Raw genomic sequence first — 25,313 nt, forward strand, 5'->3', positions numbered from 1 at the left:
TACATAACTTTTATGTTGCGTATTATCTTTGCCTAATTTAATGTTTATTTTTGTTCGCTCATCTCTCATGTAATTGTCCTTCAAAAATTGCAGGAAAACATCCGATGTCAGTTTAGTCTAGATAATAGAAAACTTCAGGGCGCCACTGCACCTAGACTCTCCAGAGCAGGAGATCGAGAGGTATGCTAGGGTGTGGCTATGGCACTTCTTAGGCGCCTTCCTGTTCCCTGACGCGTTGGGTAACACCATCAGCTGGGCCTTCCTCAACATACTGAGCTAGCCCTGGGAGAATATAGGAGAGTACAGCTAGGGCAGCGTGGTCCTAGCATGGATCTATCGTTAGCTCTGCGTTGTCGGCCGACACAGTACAGGAGGTGCCAACCTAGTGTAACACCCACGGTGTTACGTTGTATAGTTTTTGCTAAAAACTGTGCATGAGCATCAACTTGTGTGTAAATGCATGTAATATAGAGTATAAATCAATATTCGGAGCTTGAAATGTTCGGTTGAAACATGAAACAAAGGTTATATTTTGGGTCTCGTATTATCACTTAGGATGCTAAATGAATTTTTATCGAACAGAAATGCTATGGAATGCATCGGCGGAACGTAGTAAAGTGGGTAGCCTGAACTTCGTAGGCGACGATGAAATATGTGCGGTCGAGGATTAGATGCGAATTAGAATATGTTCGCTAGCTAGTATGTTCGCTAAAATATGTTCGCTAGCTAGTATATCAAGTAGGTCGGAATTAGAATTCGATGCGAAACCATTTGAGGTTTAGCCATTCCGCGTAAGTCTGTAAATGGGTCGACGAAGCCATGTTCGGCAATTTTTGTAGAGCGATCGACTTAAGAAGTGGTGAGATGTCATGGCTTAGGTCGATAATTCTACGTACCCTCTTGAGTATAGAAGAAGTGGTTTGGCGTTTGGACCATCGGGTAGGATTTTTCAATAGCTTTAAAAAGCGTGCAAGTCACATATTTTTGAACGAAGCCAGCGCTGGACGCGGTCACCGCCCCTGCATGGCCTGGTGCCTCTACTCTGGCCTACCAGCACGTGCTACCGTGCCAATCGCATCACCACTGTCGCGTCGGTGTAGCCAAGTCCGCGCGCGTGGCTCCCTGCGCTACTGGCCATGACTTCCTGCCATCACGCTCTAGCGCGGCTCGTGCATGCCACACGCGCCCAATCGCCTCTGTTCGCCATCGTCGCAGCGCGCTAGCCATGCAGCCGTCACTGCCACCGGGTCATCACTGCTGTGCGCGCCTGGCTTGCGACATGTGCACACGTGCGTGCACTGGGGCCCGGAGGGCCTAGATGCTCTACCCTCCATCATGTCCACCTGCGCCACTGCTCGCCATAGCGTTTGCCATCGCGTTCGGCCATCCAAACCGGTGTCGCCACTCGCCCGAGCACGCTCACGCGCACCATCTGCACAACCACTGCTCTCGTTGACATTATGACTACACACGCATGGGTTGGCCCCACCAGCCCTTGTCTTCATGGGTGCACGCGTGTACATGCCACGCCTGCCCATCGCATCATTTGGAAAGTCACCGGCCAGCCATGCCGCGCCAAGGCCTAACTCTAGGTGCCTATCCCCTTTTGCATTGCCCATGTTTGGAGGACGAGTGGGAGGACAGCGTCAGGCCTAAGTTGTCGAGGGCGGTAGTATCTTGTCGGGCACTGATTTAAGCTTTCACCGCCACCGTTGTCATCTCTAAGTCAAGTGCCGTCGCCCTCAAATTGGCCGTGTACCATCCATCCCTTTCCAATTCACCATGTGCCCAAATAGATAGAGTCGCTAGCTTCCTATTGGAGTCAGTTCGATGGGCTTCTATCCTTCGATGAGGTAATGGGGAGAGTTTTGCCCTCGGCGGTCCGCCATGGCCGGCGAGATGAGTTCTCGGCCTAGGGCACTGCTCCTTGCTCTTTTGTTTCAATCGAGCACGACGGTTGTCTCTCCTTGACTCATTTGTCTCGCCCGTACAGTGGTCCCATCGATGGTGCAGCAGGTCACTGAGAATGTCTTCTCTACGACCGGCGTGAACCGGAACTACCTCGCACGTGTGGCCAGGCTGTTGCCATTCATCATGACTTTGCCTAGCCCGTCTATCACATCGCTGGTGAGGTCCTCTTGCTTCTAGAGTAGCTGGTTGACTCAATTAGGGCCGAGGCTCGCCGAAGCGCAGGGGCAGCTGCCGATGAACTGGCTTTGATGTTGCTCCTATAGTCAGCTTAGTTGGGCATAGCAGCTATTCAATTAGGGCTTCAAGGTGGTTACTTTTAGGCTGCTGATGGTCACCGAGTAGCAGTAGAGGCGTTCGGGTAGATGGTTTCACCGGCGTCGAGCTACCACAGGCAGACCCCACCGCGGCACGTGGCCACAGCTACGTGGTGCGCCGTTCTATGCATTTGTTACCTCAACCGGTCGTGCATGGTACGTAGATGCTCATGGGGGTGCCGGTGTGTGCCGAAGAGGTCGGTGCTCGTCGGTGTTTGGCCGATGAGGCCACGGCCCTGTTAGTCCGGCCAGGGACTTCATAAAACATGAATTCAAATAGAAGTAGGGTCCTAGATGCAAACTCTGTGACTCGGTGAAATAGTATTCTAGTGGGTTGTGCGAATAAGGTAGAGAATGGGGGCTTTTTTGCTAATGAGCCAGGCGCACGCGGCTCCACTGTGGGCCGCCTGAGATGGGCCGCATCACGCGTCGCTGAGGTGGGCCACGCCGGTCACTGCGTCTGCGCACGGGTGGGACACCGGGGTGGGCCAAGCCGTCGCTCATGGGCCGCGCGGTAGAAATTCATGTTTCCATTATCCAGTGAATTACAAACATTATTCAATATAATTTCTAGCTGAATTTTGATAAATTGTAGTAAATTGTGTAGTTGCCCAAAAATAGGGAGACCAATTTTGTTAGGTTCGCAAAAATACCATCTACTTGTTAGTACAATTAGATTGTAGTTAGCTGGTACGATGGTAGGTTCATAAATTCAAACTAGAAAGCTTAATATTATGTGGATTAATAATTGTAGGAATTTTCATGGTAGATTGGTGATAGATATAGCTATGAAAATTTTACAGTAGGCTCACTAGATTATTATGTACTTGTTGTAAATTTTGTAGCCCTAGAGTAGGTTGATAAGTAGAGTAGCTATTATCCTTGCTTTATCGTATATAGCGTAACTCTGCATTAGGAGTAAGGATATCTGTAGTTGATATAATAATGAATGCCATAGTTCATACTTGTTATTGGTAGCAATAGATAACTTAGTACCATGGTTGGTAGCACTAGCGTAGTAGTTAGATAGAGGTACTTTATTTTAAGAGCTGTTGTTGCTAGATTACTAAGTATTGCATCATCATTTCATGCATGTAGATCACAAGCTGCTAGAATTCATGCCCGTCGATGAATAGGAGTACGACAAAGTCATTGAGAAGTATGAGGAGGAGATCCTCGTGTAGGACGGCGTCCTAGAGCCGTTTGGTGCTAACCTTACTGACTCATCGCCTGCCCAAGGCAAGCCCCCGTGCATAACCCTTATTTTTAATTATCACTGAATGTATATATGATGTGCACTTACGTATAGGCATTTTATGAAAACTACAAGCATAAATATATCTACCTATGAGTCCTACTAGTACAGGTCGAGTAGCTGCTATGCTCAGGATGTTGGTAGTGTGAGTAACCTGTTGTTACTCGCAAATAGATGATAAATATGATCACTCATGATAAAATGGTGGATAGAAAATGGCGACGGGGAAGGGATATGGTTTGGGTACTGGTGGGTGTAAGGGTTGTATCCTGCGGCCAATAGGACATAGCTCGGTTACACTTTTTTCCTATCTATGTCAATTAAGGATCGGTCGTTGCAATGGACGCTAGGCAAGTCACAGATCTATTGTCCCAAGCACATACTTGGGTATGGGTGTAGGGAAGATTTGTAGCTCTCTTGTCGTGGATCTAGCTCTTTTCGGACTGATTGATTGGAGGTAGGGATGGTGGAGGTCCTTGCACCGCACTGAGTCTAGGACTCAAAAGTGGGGGCTTGGAGTCCAAGTTTAGACGGGACCTAGACACCCAGGACAGGAGGGTGATGGGTTAGTCCTGCTTGTGCCTAGGGTACAAGCGGGGCGTGTGTTTTTAGGGCACCCAGCTGGGCACATTGGTTTGTGAATCGCTGCCGAGTCGGTACGACTTGTCTTAACTTTAGCATCGTAGTAAGAACTGAAAGATAGAAGATGATGAAATGGAACTGATTGCTCAACTCTTGCTTGAAAGTAGATCAAGTGCTTATATAGATTGGATAGATAATAACTTAATACAACTGATAATAAGAACATAAATAAGGACTCACTATTAGTATTGCTTTCTGCTAAAAGAAATTAGCAAACCATAAGGAGTCGGAAAATTATTCACAATAGTCAGATAAGTCTTGCGAGTACATTATGTACTTAGGGTTTATTTACCCCTGTTGCAGGTGATGCATGAGAAGTACCTTTGTGTGGAGGATTCTTCTAGTGGGCATAGACGGATCCTTGTTCTTAGCGCTAGATGTTATTTTAAATTCCGCTGCTTATTATTCCGCACTCTGACATTTGGTAATGTAAAAAAGTACTTTTTATGAAACTCTAATGTATGAAATGGACAAGTATTGTAACTCGTTCTTATTATTGGATCCTTGGGAAAAATGTGGATCTTTCGGGTTCTCCCTTGGGGTGTGCCTGACAAAAACCGCCCGCTATAGCTTGCTTTTGGGGTGCTTAGTGTCTGGTGGAAGACAAGCACCTCCGTAAGCATGTTATTCGGATGGTTCTGCCACAATTGGTACTAGAGCTAATAATGGTTACGAGTTTCATCACTCTTTTTCAAAACTTAAAAATTTGACCAACAAAAGTTTTGCAAAAAATAGGTTGCGATTAAGTTAGTTAAATAAGTATAAGCCCTAGCAATATGGTCTATCTAGGATAGCAGCACTGGTCTTATCTAATCAATTTTCTACAGGTACACTAACTTACGTTGCGTAAGAAATCGTCTAGCATACAAAAAGTGAGTGTGCAATGTGCTAAAAATTTTTGCGAATGCCGCTATATTCCGGCTTAAGTGAACATATAGGATGATACATGCATCATGATAATAGCATTTTGCTTAAACTAAAATCCCCCTACACGTATAATTGGATTAGTAATATAATAGTCTTAATTAACAGAATGCTTTAATTAGATGTGCTGTCATTTCTCTAATCCCTTGCTTCTGATCAAGAAGGATGTTCTAAATGGATGGTTCCTATCTCTTGCAGATGAATCTAAGGTCTAGACGCCGGAGCACTAGTGCTAGGGTGGCTCACGGTCTTGGCGAGGGCCAAGGCGAGAGTGGCTAGGCCCATGAGCACAATGGGGAGAGCGATGGGGCTCCACTTCTGGCTCCTCCTCCTCCACCACCACCTCCACCTCCAATGACTCACGTAGAGATGATGGTGGAGCTGTTAGCTGCTCGCCGAGAGTCAGCCCATGCCATGGAGATAATGGCACAAGCTGTCGCTGGCTTCACCCGCGGAGGCCTCGGGGGCAATGGTGGGGATGGGGGTGGTACCCGCCATCCTAAGGGACCCTCCTCTTACTAGGATTTCCTCAAGACCCACCCACCCACTTTCACACCGATAGATGAGCCCCTAGATGTGGAACACTGGCTTCGCATCCTGAAGTAGAAGTTTCTGTTGCTCAATGTGGCCGACGAGCAGAAAGTGCGTTTTGTAGCGCAACAACTATTGGGGTCCGCAAGTGCATGGTGGGACACCTTCCTTGCCATGCAGCAGCCAGATCATCCGACAACCTAGCAGGAGTTCACCACAGCATTCAGAGAGTTCTATATCCCTGCTGGTGTCATCAACCGGAAGCTGACTAAGTTCCTAGAGTTGCGATAGGGGAGTATGACAGTGATGGATTATGTTAATAAATTCAATCACTTGTACTAGTATGCTGGCATTCATATGGACACTGATAATAAGAAGAACGACCATTTCTTTCATGGCCTCTCTTATATCCTTCAGGAGAAGCTGTACACAATGAACTATCAAACCTTCGGGGCACTGATGAACGCTGCCATCACCATGGAGGGTTTTTAGCGGGAGTCCTAGGCAGAGTGGTAGAGGAAGCAGGTGGCTACAGGGTCTTCTAGCCAGCCTCATGCTTAGAAGGTACAGGTTGTCTGGCGGGACCCTATCAATCATCAGGCATGCCTTCATTTCGATAGCCCCAGCATACTTCTCAAACTTCTTCCACATAGTACCGTACACCCACTCAGTAGGTGTAGCCCTAGTAGACTTAGGGATAGCAGGTCCCACCTCGCCAGGGATTTGGGAACAAGCCTGGCGCTTGCTTCAAATGTGGCAAAGATGGCAACTATGCCCAAGCATGTCCCCAGAATCAGTCAGCTCCGTCTGCACAACCATCGGCGAGCTCCAGGCTGGTCAGATAGACCGTAATCATGAAGAAAGTGCCTAGCAGATCCTAACAGGTGCATTTCACAGATGTTGAGCAGATATTGTAGCAGGAACCGATGATGGCTGGTATGTTTACCATCGATTCCCATCCAGCTTATGTGTTGTTCAATTCTGGTGCATCACATTCCTTTATGAGCATGGGATTTGTAGATCGGCACAACTTACTACTTATGGCTATACCATATGCCTATAGAATCCGTACTGTGGGTTCACAAATATTCATCAATACCCGAACGGACATAGTAAGCTTGGTATTAGCCACCCACACTTACCACCTACAGTTCATGGTAATGCCTGGGCAAGACATTGATGCTATTCTTGGAATGAACTGGTTGCAGGTGTATAGGGTAGTATTAGATATGAAGCAGACAAGTGTCGAGTTACGGCTTCCTTCTTTTGAGGATAGGATGTCTCTTCTTGTACCCTCAGATCTAGTCTTACCTGTTACTGCCCATGCTGAAGCCTCTCCTGATCTTACCCCCATCCCTATGGTGTGTGAGTTCCCTGATGTTTTTCCTAAAGATCTTCCTAGATTGCCACTGGATAGAGAGGTAGAGTTCTCCATTAAGCTTGAGCCTGGTACTGCTCCTATCTCCAGACGCCCGTATCGCATGGCTCCAAGAGAATTGGCTAAGATGAAGAAGTAGTTGGAAGAGTTAATGGAAAAGGGTTTCATCCGTCCTAGTTCTTCACCATGGGGTTGTCCAGCCATTTTTATGAAGAAGAAGGATGGCACTCTACGTATGTGTGTGGATTACTGCCCTCTTAATGCGGTAACAGTTAAGAACAAGTATCCTTTGCCCCGCATAGATACTTTGTTCGATCAACTAGCTGGTGCCAAGGTGTTCTCGAAGATTGACCTCCGATCAGGCTATCATCAGATCAAGATTAGACCACATGATATACCAAGGACAACTTTTTCTACTAGGTATGGGCTGTATGAGTACCTAGTGATGTATTTTGGCCTCACCAATGCTCCTGCCTTCTTCATGTACCTGATGAATTCAGTTTTTATGCCAGAGCTAGATAAGTTTGTGGTAGTATTCATTGATGATATATGGATTTATTCTAAGAATGATGAAGAGCATGCCCAACACCTTTGGATAGTACTGTCTTGACTAAGGGAACATAGGCTTTATTCTAAATTCAGCAAGTGTGAATTTTGGTTAGATCGAGTGTAGTTTTTGGGGCATGTGTTGACACCTGACGGCATTTCAGTAGATCCCAGCAAGGTGCAAGATGTGTTGGATTGAAAGTCTCCTAAGTCTGTGCACCAGATTCGCCAGTTCCTTGGTCTAGCTAGGTACTATCGGTGTTTCATCTCGAATTTCTCCAAGATAGCCCAGCCAATGACTAAGCTGCTCCAAAAAGAAGCTAAGTTTGATTGGAGTCCAACCTGTGAAGAAGCCTTCTAAGCTCTGAAGACATTTCTGACCACTGCTCCTGTGTTGGCCCAACCAGATATTGAGAGACCCTTTGATGTATATTATGATGCCTCAAAGATAGGGTTGGGGTGTGTGCTTATGCAAGATGGACGTGTGATAGCTTATGCTTCACACCAACTAAAAAAGCACAAGGTGAATTACCCCACTTATGACTTAGAGCTGGCTGGTGTTGTCCACACTAAAGATTTGGAGGCACTATCTGTTGGGCAACAAAGGGCATATTTTTACAGATCATAAGAGTCTCAAGTATATTTTCACTAAGTCAAAGCTGAATATGAGGCAAAGGAGATGGTTAGAATTGATAAAGGATTACAACTTGGAGGTCCATTATCATCTAGGAAAGGCAAATGTAGTAGCCGATGCTTTGAGCCAAAAGTCACATCAGGTTGAGGAAACACCTTTGTCTCTCTACCACATAGAGGTGTTGGCTCACATTACATTGACCTTGGAATTGCTAGAGCAGATTATTCAGGAACAAAGGGAAGACCCCAAAGAAATTCCCCACATTAAAAAAATGATTACCAAAGGACGTGGCCCCCACTTTAGTGTTGATGAGCATGGTGTAGTGAGATACAAGGATAGGCTAGTGGTTCCATTCAGTGAGGAGCTGAGGAGGAAGATTTTGAGTGAAGCCCATCATTCAAAGTTGTCTATTCATCCTGGTAGCAACCAGATGTATCACGATCTGCGCCATTTGTATTGGAGGTCCAACATGAAGCATGACATCACCCGACACGTCACCGAGTGCGACACATGTGGTAGAGTTAAGGCAGATCATATGCGTACCCCAGGATATTTGTAGCCCTTGCCCATTCCTATTTGGAAGTGGGAAGATATTTCCATGGATTTCATTGTGGGTTTACCCAGCACAACCAAGGGCTATAACTCTATCTAGGTCATTATGGATCGCCTCACCAAGTCCTCTCATTTCCTCCCAATAAATTCTAAATATTCCACCAGACAGTATGCCGAGTTGAACTTGGACCGGATTGTGACCCTACATGGAGTTTCCCTCACTATTATCTCCAATAGGGGATCAATTTTTATCTCTCGCTTCTAGGAGCAACTCTAGGAGTGCCTTGGAACAAGTCTCCTCCGCAGTTTAGCCTATCACCCCTAGACTGATGGCCAAACCGAAAGGGTGAACCAAGTGCTCGAAGACATGTTGAGAGCTTGTGCCATTTTTTTCCTGAGAAGTGGGATGGATGCCTAAAGTTAGCTGAATTTTCCTACAATAATAGCTATTAAGAAAGCATCTGCATGGCACCATTTGAAGCTTTATATGGAAGAAAGTGTAGGACACCCCTCAATTGGGTTGAAGTGGGAGACCGTGGATACTTTGAGCTAGAATTCATCAAGGAGGCTCGAGAGCAAGTCATCCGTATTTAGAGTCATTTGAAGGCCGCTCAGAACCGATAGAAAGCCTATGCAGACAAGCGAAGAAGGCCTTTGGAGTTTGAAGTTGGGGATTATGTGTACCTCAAGGTGTCTCCTATGAGAGGGGTGCATCGGTTTGGTATCCATGGCAAGCTAGCTCCCCGATATGTGGTTCCTTACAAGGTCATGAAGTAGTGTAGCCCAGTTGCTTACCATCTACAGCTTCCTGATATTCTATCTGCGATACACAATGTGTTCCATGTATCACAACTGAAGAAATGTTTGCGGGTTCTTGATGAAGTTGTGGAAATTGAAGGACTTCCTCTCCAGCTAGATTTGACTTATGTTAAGCACCCTATAAAAATCCTAGATGAGAAAGAAAGAGTAACCAGGAACAGTGTGGTAAAATTTTATAAAGTGCAATGGCAGAACTATTCAGAAGATGAGGCCACGTGGGAACAAGAGAGTTACCTGTTGAAGCATTACCCCCACCATCTCTCTGGTTCGGATAGTTAGTTGCTTCATAAAACATGAATTTGAATAGAAGTAGGGTCCTAGATGCAAACTCTGTGACTCGGTGAAATAGTATTCTAGTGGGTTGTGCGAATAAGGTAGAGAATGGGGGCTTTTTTGCTAATGAGCCAGCCGCGCGTGGCTCCACTATGGGCCGCCTAAGATGGGCCGCGTCGTGCGCCGCTGAGGTGGGCCGTGTCGGTCACTACGTCTGCGCGTGGGCGGGACGTCGGGGTGGGCCGAGCCATCGCTCACGGGCCGCGCGGTAGAAATTCATGTTTCCATTATCCAGTGAATTACAAATGTTATTCAATATAATTTCTAGTTGAACTTTGATAAATTGTAGTAAATTGTGTAGTTGCCCAAAAATAGGGAGACCAATTTTGTTAGGTTCACAAAAATACCATCTACTTGTTAGTACAGTTAGATTACAGTTAGCTGGTATGATGGTAGATTCATAAATTCAAACTAGAAAGCTTAATATTATGTGGATTAATAATTGTAGTAATTTTCGTGGTAGATTGGTGATAGATATAGCTATGAAAATTTTACAGTAGGCTCACTAGATTATTAAGTACTTGCTGTAAATTTTGTAGCCCTAGAGTAGGTTGATAAGTAGAGTACCTATTATCCTTGCTTTGTCGTATATAGCGTAACTCAGCATTTGGAGTAAGGATATCTGTTGTTGCTATAATAATGAATGACATACTTCATACTTGTTATTGGTAGCAATAGATAACTTAGTACCATGGTCGGTACCACTAGCGTAGTAGTTAGACAGAGGTACTTTATTTTAAGAGCTGCTATTGCTAGATTACTAAGTATTGCATCATCATTTCATGCATGTAGATCATGAGCTGGTAGAATTAGTGCTCGTCGATGAATAGGAGTACGATGAAGTCATTGAGGAGTACGAGGAGGAGATCCTCGTGCGGGAGGGCGCCCTGAAGCCGTTTGGTGCTAACCTTACTGACCCGTCGCCTGCCCAAGGCAAGCCTAGGTGCATAACTCTTATTTTTAATGATCACTGAATATATATATATGATGTGCACTTACATACAAGCATTTTATGAAAACTACATGCATAAATATATCTACCTATGCGTCTTACTAGTATAGGTCGAGTAGCTGCTATTTTCAGGATATCGGTAGCGTGAGTAACCTGCCGTTACGTGCAAATAGATGATAAATATGATCACTCATGATAAAATGGTGGATAGAAAATGGCGATCGGGTAGGGATATGGTTTGGGTACTGGTGGGTGTAAGGGGTTGTGTCCTGCGGCCAATAAGGCATAGCTCGGTTGCACTTTTTCTCCATCTGTGTAAATTAAGGACCGGTCATTGCAATGGATGCTAGGCAAGTCACAAATCTATTATCCCAAGCACATACTTGGGTATGGGCACAAAGAAGACTTGTTGCTCTCTTGTCTTGAATCCGGCTCTTTCTGGACCGACTGATTGGAGGCGGGGATGGTGGAGGTCCTTGCACCGCACTGAGTCTGGGACTCATGGATGGGGGCTTGGAGTCCAAGTTTGGATGGGGACCTGGACACCCAGGATAGGAGGGTGATGGGTTAGTCCTACTTGTGCCTAGGGTACAAGCGGGTCGTGTGTTTTTAGGGCACCTAGCTGGACACATTGGTTCACGAATCACCGTCGAGTCGGTACGACTTGTCTTAACTCTAGCATCGTAGTAAGAATTGAAAGATGGAAGATGATGAAATAGAACTGATTGCTCAACTCTTGCTTGAAAGTAGAACAGGTGCTTATATAGATTGGATAGATAATAACTTAATATGGCTGATAATAAGTCCTTAAATAAGGACTCACTATTAGTATTGCTTTCGGCTAAAAGAAACTAGCAAACCATAAAGCTTATCATATTCCTTGGAGTCGGGAAATTATTCCCAATAGTTGGATAAGTCTTGCGAGTACATTGTGTACTCAGGGTTTATTTACCCCTATTGTAGGTGATGCATGAGAAGTACCTTTGTGTTGAGGATTCTTCTAGTGGGCACAGACGGATCCTTGTTCTTAGCGCTAGATGTTATTTTAAATTCCGTTGTTCATTATTCCACACTTTGATATTTGGTAATGTAATAATATACTTTTTATGAAACTCTAATGTATGAAATGGACAACTATTGTAACTCGTGATGTAGACTAGGCCTGATCTTCCGAAAGGTATGATAGCGTCGATTGGTGGAGACTCGACGTTCACGATCTAGGCTTCGAACCAAGATTGATTCAGACCCCCGCAACCGTTACACCACTGCTCTGTTGGTTATCAACCACGCGAACGCGATTGACCTCGCCGAGAAGGCTTTCCTGCAAGCGAATCGAGAACACAAGCAAGAATGGGATGAACGCAATCTGAAATTGCAAATAAATACGAGGCTTATGAAATCAAGAAGGAGTTCAAGTCTTTATTCGAAAGGACTAATCACCACAGGTGAACAAGATCAAGAACTAGGGCCCTGGTTCACAGCAAGCGGCCTTGGCGGCGACAGTTGCAGCAAAACGACGTCTGTTTCATGAGGAAATCAAGAACTAAATAAAACCCAAACCCTAAGGAGAGCGACGGCTGGTATTTATAGAGTCTTGGGCGTCACCCCCTGGACACAGCCCCTAATGGGCCCAAACACGATACATGGTCCAATGGACCAAAAGACGGTGTCGCAGCACCCTAACAGATTCTGGACGCTGACTTGTTTCGACGATTCCCGTTGATTACGAAGGCCTTTTGATGTGAAACCAATTGGGTTCGTTTCCTTATCCAATTAGATTTCCATCCATATGTGGATCGTCGAAAACAGAGTCCGGGATGCATCCTAGGTGATCAGTTTAAGGCAGACTGGTCCTAGAGCCCGAACCGGACTCAAACTTGAGTTGGACTCCGGACTCGAACTTGAGTTGGACTCGGCTTCCACCACGAAAAAGATGAATTGGACGCCCATGCTGGACCTCCTCCTCTACTTGGCTTGTATGCGATGAAGTAGTGATGTCCTCATCATCCTCTCTTTCTTGAATTGAAGTCGTCCTCGACAGAAGTAGATCGTCTTCTCCATTGGATGACAGCAACGATGGTTTCGAAAGAAGACGTTCATCTTGGCACCCCATCCTTCACAAAGGCGGCTGCCATGGTGGCTTCTCTGTTGGGAATTCATCCTCCTTCTCCTGTAAAAGGTTAGTACCAACAAGAGGCATAGCACTAGGAGTAGGACCAATTGGACATATCGGTGATGTATAAGTTAGAGCATAACATGGTTCATCATGATCAACAATAATAGATTTAAGAGCAAATAAAACTTCTTTCATGTTACTTGATGGTTTATTTGTTGGTTTGCTAAAGTCTTTATCATGGCCTTTCTTTTTCTTTTCAGCAAGTTTCTTTTCATATTGCACAATTTCAGCAGGTGATAAAGGAAGTAAAGCAATGATCTTTCCTTTAAACATAAAAGTATATCTATTTTGCCTACCATGATGTACAACATTATTATCATATTACCAAGGGCAGCCTAACAAAAGTGAACAAGCTTGCATAGGCACGACATCAAAATCAACATAATCATGGTATGACTCGATAGAAAATTGCACACGAGCAGATTGTGTTACCTTTGCCTTACCACTATTGTTGAACCACTGAACATGGTATGAATGTGGAAGAGCACGTGTAGATAAACCAAGAGTCTTGACAAGCTCAAAACTTACTAAATTATTGCTGCTCCCTCCATCAATTATAGCACGAACATGGAAATTATTGACAATGAAGAACATTTGAAACAAATTATGGCGTTATAGCTTGTCTACTGGCTCAACTTGTGTACTCAAAACACGCTGAACAAGGATTGATTTGTAGTCTTTAGTGCATGCCACACTATCAATTACCTCATCAGGATCTTCAGCACTATCCGCAAATTTATCTGCATAAAGATCAGTTGCAAGTGCAAATTTATTCTCTTCATCACTAGCACTAGCATACCCACCATCATCAGTAGCAATATATGCGCGTTTGCTGGGGCATTCTTTAGCAATATGTCCCATGCCCTTACAGCGGTGGCACGCAACTTTAGAAGAGCTGCTAGAGGAAGGTGTAGCAGATCCACTGGAAGAAGGTGTGATAGGAGAATTCTTCTTTATAGGCGCTGGTGGTGTCTGCACATTAGAAAATTTACTCACCTCGGTTGGATGTGAAGGAATCGATGGAGTCGTGGATGGAGTCGTGGATCGCCTAGGTTGTCGTCCCTGTACTTCTCTTTCAGCTTTAATAGCATAATGATATAATTGGGAAAATCTAGTCCATTCTTTATAGTCAAGAACATCCTGTATTTCACGACGTAAACCTCCAAAAAATCTAGAACACTTATCCATATCGTCCTCTTGTATGTTACTACATGCTAGACCAATTAAAAGCTCCTGATAATATTACTCAATAGTTTTACTACCTTGATTTAAACGTTATAGTTTTAACCGCAGATCACGCTGATAGTATGGAGGAACAAATCTTGATTTCATTCATCGTTTAAGTACAGTCCAGGTTTGAGGTATTTGAGCATTAGCATTAGCATTAGCATTATTGCAAATATCATTCCACTAGAAAAGAGCAAAACTAGTAAACTCACTAGTAGCAAGTCTAACTCTATATTCTTCAGGTACTTGATGGGAGCTAAATTTTTTATCTACAGCCATCTCTCAATTTAAATATGCTTCAGGATTAGCAGAACCAGAAAAAGGAGGTATCTTAAACTTGGCTTTAGAGAAAAGATCATTATTACCTTGGTTGTTACCTCCCATACCGCGTCGGTTAAAGTTCAACCGATTACGGTTACGTGCATCCTCAGCACGTCGTTGAGCTTCGGCTTCAGCCTCCGCGTCGCCATCGTCCTCCTTAGAGAGATCATCATCTTCTTCTTCAGGACGTGGTTCCGGATGTCGTTGTTCAACATCTTCAATCCTCTTGGCCAAATTGGTGATTTGTTGAAGGATCTCATTGAAGTTGTCATCAAGAACGGCACGGAGCTCATTCTTAGAAACACAGTCATTGAAATCCATAGGTGCGTCCTCGTTTCCTTGGCCGCTGCCTCCGGCTTTTCCTAACATGGTTAGTAGAAAGAAAAAGACAACACAAATAGTATTATTCCTACCAACTACTTAGGTTGTGGATAAGGAAAAATAAGGTACTCAACTCTCAAGCGTCTTACCACGGTCTTACAAGTGTTCTTACCAAAGCAACAAGCGGTGCAATCGGTCGGTGACTGTGATACCATATAGCTTGAGTGTAACAGTTGCAAGGCGAACCTATACTTGGTTAGAAGAAAGTGGAGCTTGGACAGGCATAATATAGTAGCAAGGAATAACAAAATTCGCAACTGAATAGCAAAGCTGAATAAGTATCGCAAGTACTTGTCTTAGTTGCTGGCCTACTCACGTTCCAAGTACCAGATGTATCAAGTGATGTGGACAGCAAGAATATGATTAGGAACAAGGTAGAAATCAGCACACGCAAATATAGCTCAAATAGTGCTCTCTATGTGCTCCTCTAGATATTGTTCCACTTTTGCCCCTCTTTTTTTCTATTTTTGGGCTGTCGTTGTTTTTTGGGATTCTTTGACTTTTTCTTTTTATTTTTTGATATTTTTTCTTCACTTAGGAGCACAAAAGAAGTAACCATAGAAAATTTGAGCTTAAACAAGTGAAAGACGTGGCCTATGGAATTTTCAGAAGAAATGCTCGAAATCGATAAAGACCTTGTGACCACGAAAAGAGAATCTTGTGACCACTTTTTGGCCAATCTAAAATTTTCGAACCCCGGCAAAGCCGGAGATGGATGGATCCAAAATTTTTTTCTAATCGATTTGCATATATGGAACGTCAAAAAACGGAGTTCATATGCGAAAACTAGACCAGTTTTAAGAACGGACTCCGAATTTGAGGACAAAACGGGAACAATGTGCACAAAATTAGTCACGACAGCAAGGATTTGATAAAAACAGTAAAGACAAGTGTAACAAATAAGATGGCGTGGACTAGGGTTTGATGAATACAAAGGAATCACAGCAATACTTGAAGGTGTTCACGGATTATGATGAAAAACAAAGGGAAAAACATAAACTGGACTTAAAAACGATCTAAAACCAGCAATAAGAACTTGACCTAGGGCACAAACTCAACAACGCGAAACAGAGACGAAATTGCATGGCACAATGAGGCTATAGGACAGGGAATATGTGACGATGTATATTTTTTTAGCTTTTTGTGGACTGTAGGTAATGTAAAAACAGTAATAATCTAAAGGGGGAAAACAAAGGTGTACCTAACGAGCAACAAGGTCTCTGATACCACTTGATGTAGACTAGGCCCGATCTTCCGAAAGGTATGATAGCGTCGATTGGTGGAGACTCGACGTTCACGATCTAGGCTTCAAACCAAGATTGATTCGGACCCCCACAACCGTTACACCACTGCTCCGTTGGTTATCAACCACGCGAACGCGATTGACCTCGCCGAGAAGGCTTTCCTGCAAGCGAATCGAGAACACAAGCAAGAACGGGATGAACGCAATCTGAAATTGCAAATAAATATGAGGCTTATGAAATCAAGAAGGAGTTCAAGTCTTTATTCGAAAGGACTAATCGTCATAGGCGAACAAGATCAAGAACTGGGGCCCTGGTTCACAGCAAGCGGCCTTGGCGGCGACAGTTGCAGCAAAACGACGTTTGTTTCACGAGGAAATCAAGAACTAAACAAAACCCAAACCCTAAGGAGAGCGACGGCTATTATTTATAGAGTCTTGGGCATCAACCCCCTGGACGTGGCCCCTAATGGGCCCAAACACGATACACGGTCCAACGGACTAAAAGACGGTGTCGCAGCACCCTGACAGATTCTGGACGCTGACTTATTTCGACGATTCCTGTTGATTACGAAGGCCTTTTGACGTGAAACCAATTGGGTTGGTTTCCTTATCCAATTAGCTTTGCATTCATATGTGGATCATCGAAAACAGAGTCCGGATGCGTCCTAGATGACCAGTTTAAGGCAGACTGGTCCTGGAGCCCGAACCAGACTCGAACTTGAGTTGGACTCCGGACTCGAACTTGAGTTGGACTCGGCTTCCACCACGAAAAAGATGAATTGGACGCCCATGCTGGACCTCCTCCTCTACTTGGCTTGTATGCGATGAAGTAGTGATGTCCTCATCAACTCGTTCTCATTATTGGATCAATGGGAAAAATTTGGATCTTTTGGGTTCTCCCTTGGGGTGTGCCCGATGGATACCACCCGCTGTAGCTTGCTTTCGGGGTGCTTAGTGTCTGGTGGAAGACGAGCACCTCTGTAAGCGTATTATTCGTGCAATTCTGCCACACCTAGGAGGTTGTTCCCACCTACTATAGGTTTGGTGTTGGGAGCGATGGCCAGTCGGAAGGCCCGTTATCATGGTTTACCTATAAGTGCATCGATTTTTTATTTTCCTCAAACTTAATGCCGCACTTGTGACTGACTATCCTATTCAATGTAGGCATGGAATCATGTGGATGTAGGACCGACTGCTCTATACGTCTGGCAAGAAGCAGAGGTAGTTAGAGGGAACCCGAAGCGTCGGTACAGGCAGTACTCGGACACGCTAGACATCCTGACATAGCACCAGGTAACGACCACTTTGATACTGCTACTCGGTGTTGTTGCTTTTTTATTGTTTCAAAAAACTAAATGTAGTTACCTAACTTTTAGGTGAATTAGTGTCTGTGGTCCAGATTTGAGCTAGAGGGGTACCTGAGTCCTCGCACTGAGAAAGAGTCGAACGAGTGGATTTTTAACGAGCCACTAATTTTCTTCTACATGGTCGAGATGCACTATCCTATAAGGGTGTACAGGCAGTTCGAAAGATTGTAGCCATGCCCACCGCCGTTGTACACAACCAACAGAAAGTTGCACTGGTGCGACAACTGAAACATAATAATTTAGCAGTATGTGCATACATACAACCACTAACTTACATTAAACTTGTAGGTACGATCGGAGGAACAGGTACAAGGAGAAGAATTGGGCCGTGATGCATGCCCTGTTCATCCATGAATGGGCCAGTCAGCAAAGGGTTCTGATCACCGAGATACTGCCGCACGACCAACGCAACTTCGACCGCTACCTCCAATGGTTGCATAGGAGTACCCGCACATATATGCAGGCCCCCTACACTAACAAGCCAATTGATTAGGACAAAGACGAGGATGACATCGTTGATGCGTACAATGAGGCGACAAGGATGGAGACACAGCTTCAGACAACCCCGCTATAGAGATACGTGGTAAGAAATTTAAATTTCAATACAGCTGCATGTCGGTGTTCCTATGAATTATAGTGATACGAACTTAGCTCGCTTTTGTATGCAGGCATCACAGTTGACAAGTCTGTCCAACGAAGCAGCCGTGCGACTTCACGAGACTAGAGGAGAGCCGCAGGACATTCTACACGTCTTCGTCGATGTACATTCTATTCTCAGAGACATGACAGTGGTTAAATGGTTCCCATGACTCATTCATCCTTTTTTCTTTTTTTGCAGAAAGTGAGGAGGAGCTGCAAGAAGTTGGCACAGAATCTCAGCTGCGTGGATACTCCGTGGGAGATGCCCTATGACCTAGACTTGTCTAGTTTCTCACGCTCGAGCACTGTGCCGACACGAGCAGGTTCCTCTGACACGACGGCTGGTGGGACCTCTTATGTTCGTACTCCTAGCAATCGCGGCAAGGGTCCTGCGAAGCACGACATTGAGGAGGACGAGGATGAGGAGAACGAGGACGAGGACGAGGAAGGAGGACTACAATGAGATTGGGATGCCTCAGCTTGGTGATGCACCATTTTCTACATAGTTCGACGCACAAGTACTTGAAACAACCCTTCACCATATACGTCACAATTACTTAAATATTGTAAGTAACAATGCCTATATTATAATTGCAGGGTCCTAGTTACACTCAGCAGTACCGTCGGGTGTACCGCCAGCGAGACCGTACTAACGTTGGGTTTACCCCTAACGTGTTGCCTTCACGCTCGAAGAAGCAGCAACGTCCGCGGTCACCATATACTCCTGGGTCGTATGAGTTCTTTAGGATGGCACGCTGCACTTGTACTCGGACACCCATATACTGATGGAACATGTATGTCAAGTAATGTCGAACTTATGTATTGATGAACTTGTATCGTGGTTATGACTTGCTGAACTTATGTCGAACTTGCGATGAACTTGGGATAGTGCTCGAGCGATGAACTTATGTCGAACTTCCTGTTGACCTATTCGTTAAACCGAGACGACGACATAACAGAAGTGCCTAAACCTTCCTTTTGATGCTGCTTTGACCGTCGCACCATGGCTGGTGGCGCGTCAGCCTTGCCGCGCCATGGCTGCTGGCGCGTCAGCCTTGTCGCGCCGTATGCGGTGGCACGGCAATCCCATGCTGGGCGCTGGTCATGACTATCGGGAATTCCGACGTACGTCGAGACTTCCGACAGGCGTAGACAGCCGGCTAGCAAAAACCTAGGTGTCGGGACTCTCGACTTGGGTCGGGACTTTTGACTGTTGGGAGTTTCGACTCACGTCGTGACTTTCGACGGCCACTGTCACTGCACAGGCTAAGTGACTGGGCGTCAGGACTTCCGGCATCAATCGTGACTTTCGACGGTCGGGAGTTCTGGCTTACGTCGGGACTTCCGACACCAACAGTCACTAAAAAATATTCTATGTGCTCGTGGAGTGCTAGAGTGTCTCTCTTTTGATTTTATTCTTATGCTTGAGCACTCTATCTTCCTCAGACCAACTAAGTTTGCATCCCTCTTTATAGTGCGGCGGATCCTAAACTCAAAAACAAAAATAAAACCTTTGGAGAGCGCTTTGTGTTCGTCCGCCTTTACAACTTCAAGAATTGAGGGATACCATTTTATTTTTATCAACTCTTTGAATCTTTCATGGGATTAATAACTACGACATATGGCAATGGCGCGGCGGTGCGGGCTAGGAGGTGTGCCGGCGGGGGCAGGGCGGCACGGAGGCGGTTGTTGTGCCCTGGCGACTGAAACAGAGAGGGAAGGGCGGGACTGGGCCGCGGGTCTATATTAGGCCCTGCCATGCACTGGACGGTGGCGCGCCACTGCCGCGCCATGATGCGTGGCGTGTCATCGCCGCGCCCTGATCGGTGGCGCGGCAGAGCTGGCCACGTCACCGATTAGGGGCCCTGGTCGCTACCATGTGGGCAGCCTCGCCGCGCCCCCATGCATGGCGTGACAGTGTTAAATCGTCGCGCCGTGCGAATAGGCGTGGCCAAAAGTGTTAGCTTTGAAAAAAAAAATAAAGGATGTTAGTTTTAAAATTAGTTTAAAAATGTGTTAAAAAAATTCGTAGTAGCTAGGATCGATCGGAGCAAGTGAGGTGTGTCCGTGTGTGATATAAACTGCTTGTTGTTGTTGGGAGCTATCAGGGACAAAAAAAATCAAATAATTCTGTGAAAGCGGTGGTAGAGCAGTTGTGGAGAGCAAGGAGCGGGTGACATGGCCGGACCTATGCACAGTGCCGCCAAGACTGGAATCCAGAGCACAGCAGTGTCATCACGGTCACGTCCGACAAATATTCATGATATGATGATGCCATTCTTGTCTGGTTACTTTGCACAATAAAAATTGGTAACTGCAGCATACGGAGTATATACACTTGCTGCCCTGTCGTCGTCGTTGCTTAGCACATTTGAAGTTCTTGTTTGAAAATTGAAGTTCGTCCTCTATATATGGTTTTGAAATTTGAATTCTTTCCTGAGATACTATATTTGAGTCTTCGGCTAAGCTGATTTGCCATAAAATATACTAGCTTCCAAGAAATCCACGAGATATGATCTAAATTCATGGTTTGGAAACTGGGAAGTAGCATTTTGCCATGTAGATGCCAAATAGTAAAATTAGATAACAAACCACATGCCCTAAATTATATGACAAAATGGTGCTTTCTAAGCCATGAATTTAGATAATTTATTCATAGATTTTTTTTAAAGCCATTGGTGGCAAACATCTTAAAAACTAGATCCAACCAAGATGGATCGTGCTTAATTTTAGCATCTACTTGAAAATCATACAATTTTTGGAAGTCTCTAGATATCTTGTTTTGGATTGACAAGAGAAGATCTAGAGAAGCAATGCGAACAGAGGGAACAAACTATCACAGTTTAAAACTCGTTTCTAGAAGCCGAATTATAAATATCGTTCACCAGATGAACGCCTTTGAGAAATAGTTTACCCATGAGACCATTGTAAGAACAAATCATGTTTTGTGTTTGTGAGATAAAAGGCCAATTTTCAAAAATCGATCTACCAGGATACGACAGTATATGTGGAATGAAGGGAGTTAACCCTTCTTATATTTTCTCAACCGCTCCATTTCTAACATGGCCAATCTAGTTATGTGCGAGTAGGAATGGAACCCTAAGCTAATAGCCGGTTACTAGTCAACTTATAATCTATTTGGATCCAGACAACTAATTGTTAGCTGCTAGCTGAAGAAAACCATATACTATTCTTTTTATTATTATCATAACTATTAACTGACCTTCGTTTGAATTCTCTAGCTAATAGTTAGCAATACCTAGGCAGTAATAACTTCTCTATACCTAAATAGTTCTTTCCAAACTATTAGTTAAAAGCAGCTAACTATTAATTCATGGGTCTAAACAGGGGCGGAGCTTGGTTAAGGCTAAGTGGGCTATGGCCACTCCTGTCAATGCAATTTTCCACTAGCTAAACAGTAAATTAGTACTGTTTCTTTTACCTAAAAAAGTACTGTTTATTGTCGTTTGATTCACAATTTTATGAACTAGCCCCCTTATTTCTATGGTCAAGCTCCGGATCTAAACGTTGCCTTAGATTAGACACTTGACTGAACAATTTTATTAGGAGTATTTCAGTACGACTTCCTCCATGATTGGCTTGGACGACGTATGAGCTGAAAGCTAGAAACACCAGTATCCCAGGTAGATCGACAGGTCAAATCTGTTTCCGCGTAGGTGGGCCATATATAGTGGATGTCGATGGCAACCTTTGAAACCAAAGGCCAGCACCAGCAGCGGTCGATTGCATTGCGTGCAATTGCATGTCGTCTGTAGTGTTCTCTCCGCGATATATGATCCCGGCCGATCCGATCGAATTATTCTTCTCTCCATCGTCTCGTCTCCCGTGCAGAAAGCTCACTAGCGGCTACCCCATGCATGCTCCGTCGTAGTAGCAGTAGTTTTTCACAATTGATGGCAGAGGCTGATCCGCTGTGCAAAGGGCTTCCCTTTTGTAAAGCCAAAAATTATTCTGAGTCTTTTGGACACATCTGATCGACATTCTTTTGAACCATGGCAGATATCATATGATGACCTTTTTTCTCGTTTTTTGCGAGAATATGATGGTTTTCCTTTGTTAGTAAGACGATGTATACATAGAGTGAGAGAGAGAGGTGACTAGAATCTGGAATAACTAGAAAGACATGCCGCGCTCTTCGGTGAAGGGGCCAGCTTGTATGTGCTAGCTCTGATCCTGTTACCCTGTGGCTGTCACTTTTCGGTAATATACTATGCATAACAGCTACGTAACCTGAATATAAAAGCTAAATTTTCTGGCAATTTCGGAGGAAATGATAGAACAATGCCGCTTGTGCAATACAGAGGTTAGCAATGGTGTCACCCACCTCTTTTTTCCTTTATTCACTTTTTATACTGGTGGCTGGTGCTCGCTATATATTTAGTTTTGTTCATGGCTAAATAAATACTCTAGCTGAGTAGTTTAAGAATAGAGGGGAGGCGGATGATTTGCAACTTCTGGTAGTGATTTTCAGGGCTCAAATTAGATGATCTAGTCAAGTAAATTAAGAACAAAGGGGATGTCGATGGTTGAAAACAACTGAAATCTGGCTTATTTATAAACCCAACTAAATAGATCAAGAGTAGAAGTTGAGTGAGGATTGTTTACCTTCTGGTTTCCCACACTCCTCTCTCACCCACGGGAGCCTCCGAAATCGGCAGTAAAACTGGTGGTGGGTTAAGGGTCAGGATTAGGCTTCTAAGCTCGCCCTGCACTTGCAGTTCTGTCTTATAAAATACATGTAAGATTCTGCAAGTGCAATAAAGAAACAGAGAGGCCAAGAGGGTCATGGAATTAGAATTAGGAGGGAGCACTCTGCAATGACCAAATTAGGATTTTACAAAAAATGCAGTTGAAACAATTAAGATCCAAGAATATGCTTGAGGTGTGGAGCAAGCGGTAGCTCAGCATATACACAGTAAAGAAAAGTAACTTGAAAGCAACATGTACTTTGAAATTATAATAAGATTAATGTGATTAATGCATTGGACAGTCTGACAATTAATTGACAAGTAGCCGCACAATTCATAATAAAAGATACAATTTTCAGTGAATAATAACACATTGATGTTAATGGAATTTACAAACTGACATATGCAAAGTATCATGCAATCAAAAACAGATTTTATCGATGAGCTCCTTTATCTGTGTATGATTGCCTAAAAATTCATCATTTATTCCAGCATTTTGATTTTCCGCTTCTCAAATACATATCATGTAAATGAAGGAAGTTTATTGTTATATGCATGTTGGAATTTAAGTAACGGAAGTGTTTGAGCTAGCAACTCTGATACATTTCTTTCCTTCAGTTGTTTGCGTACCTGTGTTATAGAGATGCTTGTTCAGAGGGATCGTCGTTGTCCACCACCGGCTAGGGAAGGTCTCAAGGTACAACAAGACGTAGTTGGTGTCAATGCTCTCCTTCTCCTCGTCGCTTTCCATATCTATCAGGTGAAGGACCATAGGGGTGCATGCCTGCTATGGCAGCGTGGCCAATCCCACAAATTGCATTTCGTCAAGCAGGCAGCGTGCACGACAGCTGCTGGCACTGGCACCATCCCCGGTCATCCGCGAACTGCCGTCGATAGGCGTTGTGCAAACCCAGCCACGGTCGTGCACCAATGCAGGCTTGCTTCACGACACGACCCACGGGAGTCGGGCTACGGTGGTGGCAGCCACGCACAGAAGCTTTGCGGTGAGGTCGGCTGCGTTGCGTGTGTTTCCTTGGCCTGCAGCCCGTAGCTAGACGTGGTCGCTGGCGGCGGCGGAGAAGCGGCGGGGAGACGAGGCACGCCCGTAGCCGGGCTGCGATGGCCCCTGGCCGCCTGGCCACGCGCGGCGGCCGGTACCTGCGCCTGCCGGGATGGCTCCGGGGTGGCCAGAGCCGCCACGCCCGCGCGGGACCGGACGGGGGTCGCTGGGGCCTCCGCTCGCGCCGGGATGGCCACGACCGGAGCGGGCGGGACCGCTGCGCTCGCACCTCGCCTACGCTGGGATCGCCGGTGCCTCTGGGCCCCCCCACCCACGCCGGGATGGCCGGGGCGCCCCGTAGTCACAGCCGCGAGGCAGCAGTCGTAGGTGGAGGGGATGAGTCCGCGGTCCACGGGTACGCAAGCATTCGCGATGGCCCGATTTTGCGGCGTAACAGGTAGAGACCCGCGAAGACCCTGATCTGACGGTCGATTGCTTGTTTGCCAGATCGAACGGTTGATGGGTTAGCGGGTGACGTGGCACTATCTGGTGCTCACTTTTAGAAGCAGGATTCCTATATAGTGATATGCTCCATTCGTCCTAAAAAATACAATTGTAGCACTTATGTATTGCCCCCAAAAAATATTCATCTCATATTTTGAGTGGTCAAATAGTCTCAAAACTTTAACCAAATATATACACAATCACTACAGTTATAATATCAAGTAAGTCTCATTAGATTAATTATGCCATATATTTTTATAGTAAACCTATTTAGAGATATAAATGTCTATAGTATTTTCTATAAATCCAGTTAAAATTAAAAGTACTTGACTTTTCAGAATGCGAGATAAGTACTTATTTTAGGACAGAGGAAATATGGGACGTGCTATCTTAAAAAGGAGTGCTATATAGATATTCTATGCAATAAAGTATAGAGTTTATAGGTGCAATCGTTTGCTTTTGTCTAATCAAGACAGGTGGAGCATAAAAAGCATAGAGATATGTGTCTTTTTTTTTGGTGTTGGCTAACTTCTCGATATGTAAAAATTGTATTCTTTCCTAGGACAGAGGGAATAGATAGATAGATAGTGATGTCTATTAGCAAATAGGCAAATTAAGATTGGGATCAAATCGAATCAGCAGGTCCGATCAACAAATTAATAATGTACGAATCAAGATTTTTCTAAGTGCGAAAAGATTGGGAGTTGAGATAAGGAGTTGTTGGAGAGAGTTTTTTTTTTTCAATCTTACCAAATAAATCAAGATTGTGAGTGGATTTTGAAAACTCTTGGAGATGCTATAAGAGTCAAATTATACGATAGTTGTCTTTTATTTCTCTATAAAGTTTTTCTTTATTATGTGATACTACTTTTTACCCATGTCTTACATTCTCTTA

The 25,313-nt window shown here is 44.7% G+C and overlaps 1 protein-coding gene across 1 annotated transcript; it reads right to left on the minus strand.

Moving 5' to 3' along the window:
* Positions 1-12,310: 12,310 nt before the first annotated feature.
* LOC136461598 (uncharacterized) lies at positions 12,311-24,315 on the minus strand. The gene is made up of 3 exons (XM_066460879.1): positions 23,545-24,315; positions 22,832-22,946; positions 12,311-16,361 (listed from the first exon to the last, which is right to left on the minus strand). Exons 1-3 carry the CDS (start codon positions 23,684-23,686, stop codon positions 16,298-16,300), a joined length of 321 nt encoding a protein of 106 aa, XP_066316976.1. The 5' UTR covers positions 23,687-24,315; the 3' UTR covers positions 12,311-16,297.
* Positions 24,316-25,313: the final 998 nt, after the last annotated feature.

The sequence above is a fragment of the Miscanthus floridulus genome, chromosome 6 (genome assembly GCF_019320115.1).
Source record: "Miscanthus floridulus cultivar M001 chromosome 6, ASM1932011v1, whole genome shotgun sequence".
Lineage (NCBI taxonomy): Eukaryota > Viridiplantae > Streptophyta > Magnoliopsida > Poales > Poaceae > Miscanthus > Miscanthus floridulus.

What these genes read in the sequence shown, in the direction of transcription:
- LOC136461598 (XM_066460879.1), bottom strand. Translation starts at nt 23,686, where the DNA reads ATGGTCCTTCACCTGATAGATATGGAAAGCGACGAGGAGAAGGAGAGC. An exon ending in CAAGCATCTCTATAACACAG is followed by an intron (nt 22,947 to 23,544) that starts GTACGCAAACAA and finishes TTTATAAGACAG; the next exon opens with AACTGCAAGTGCAGGGCGAG. An exon ending in GGAGTGTGGGAAACCAGAAG is followed by an intron (nt 16,362 to 22,831) that starts GTAAACAATCCT and finishes ATTCGCTTGCAG; the next exon opens with GAAAGCCTTCTCGGCGAGGT.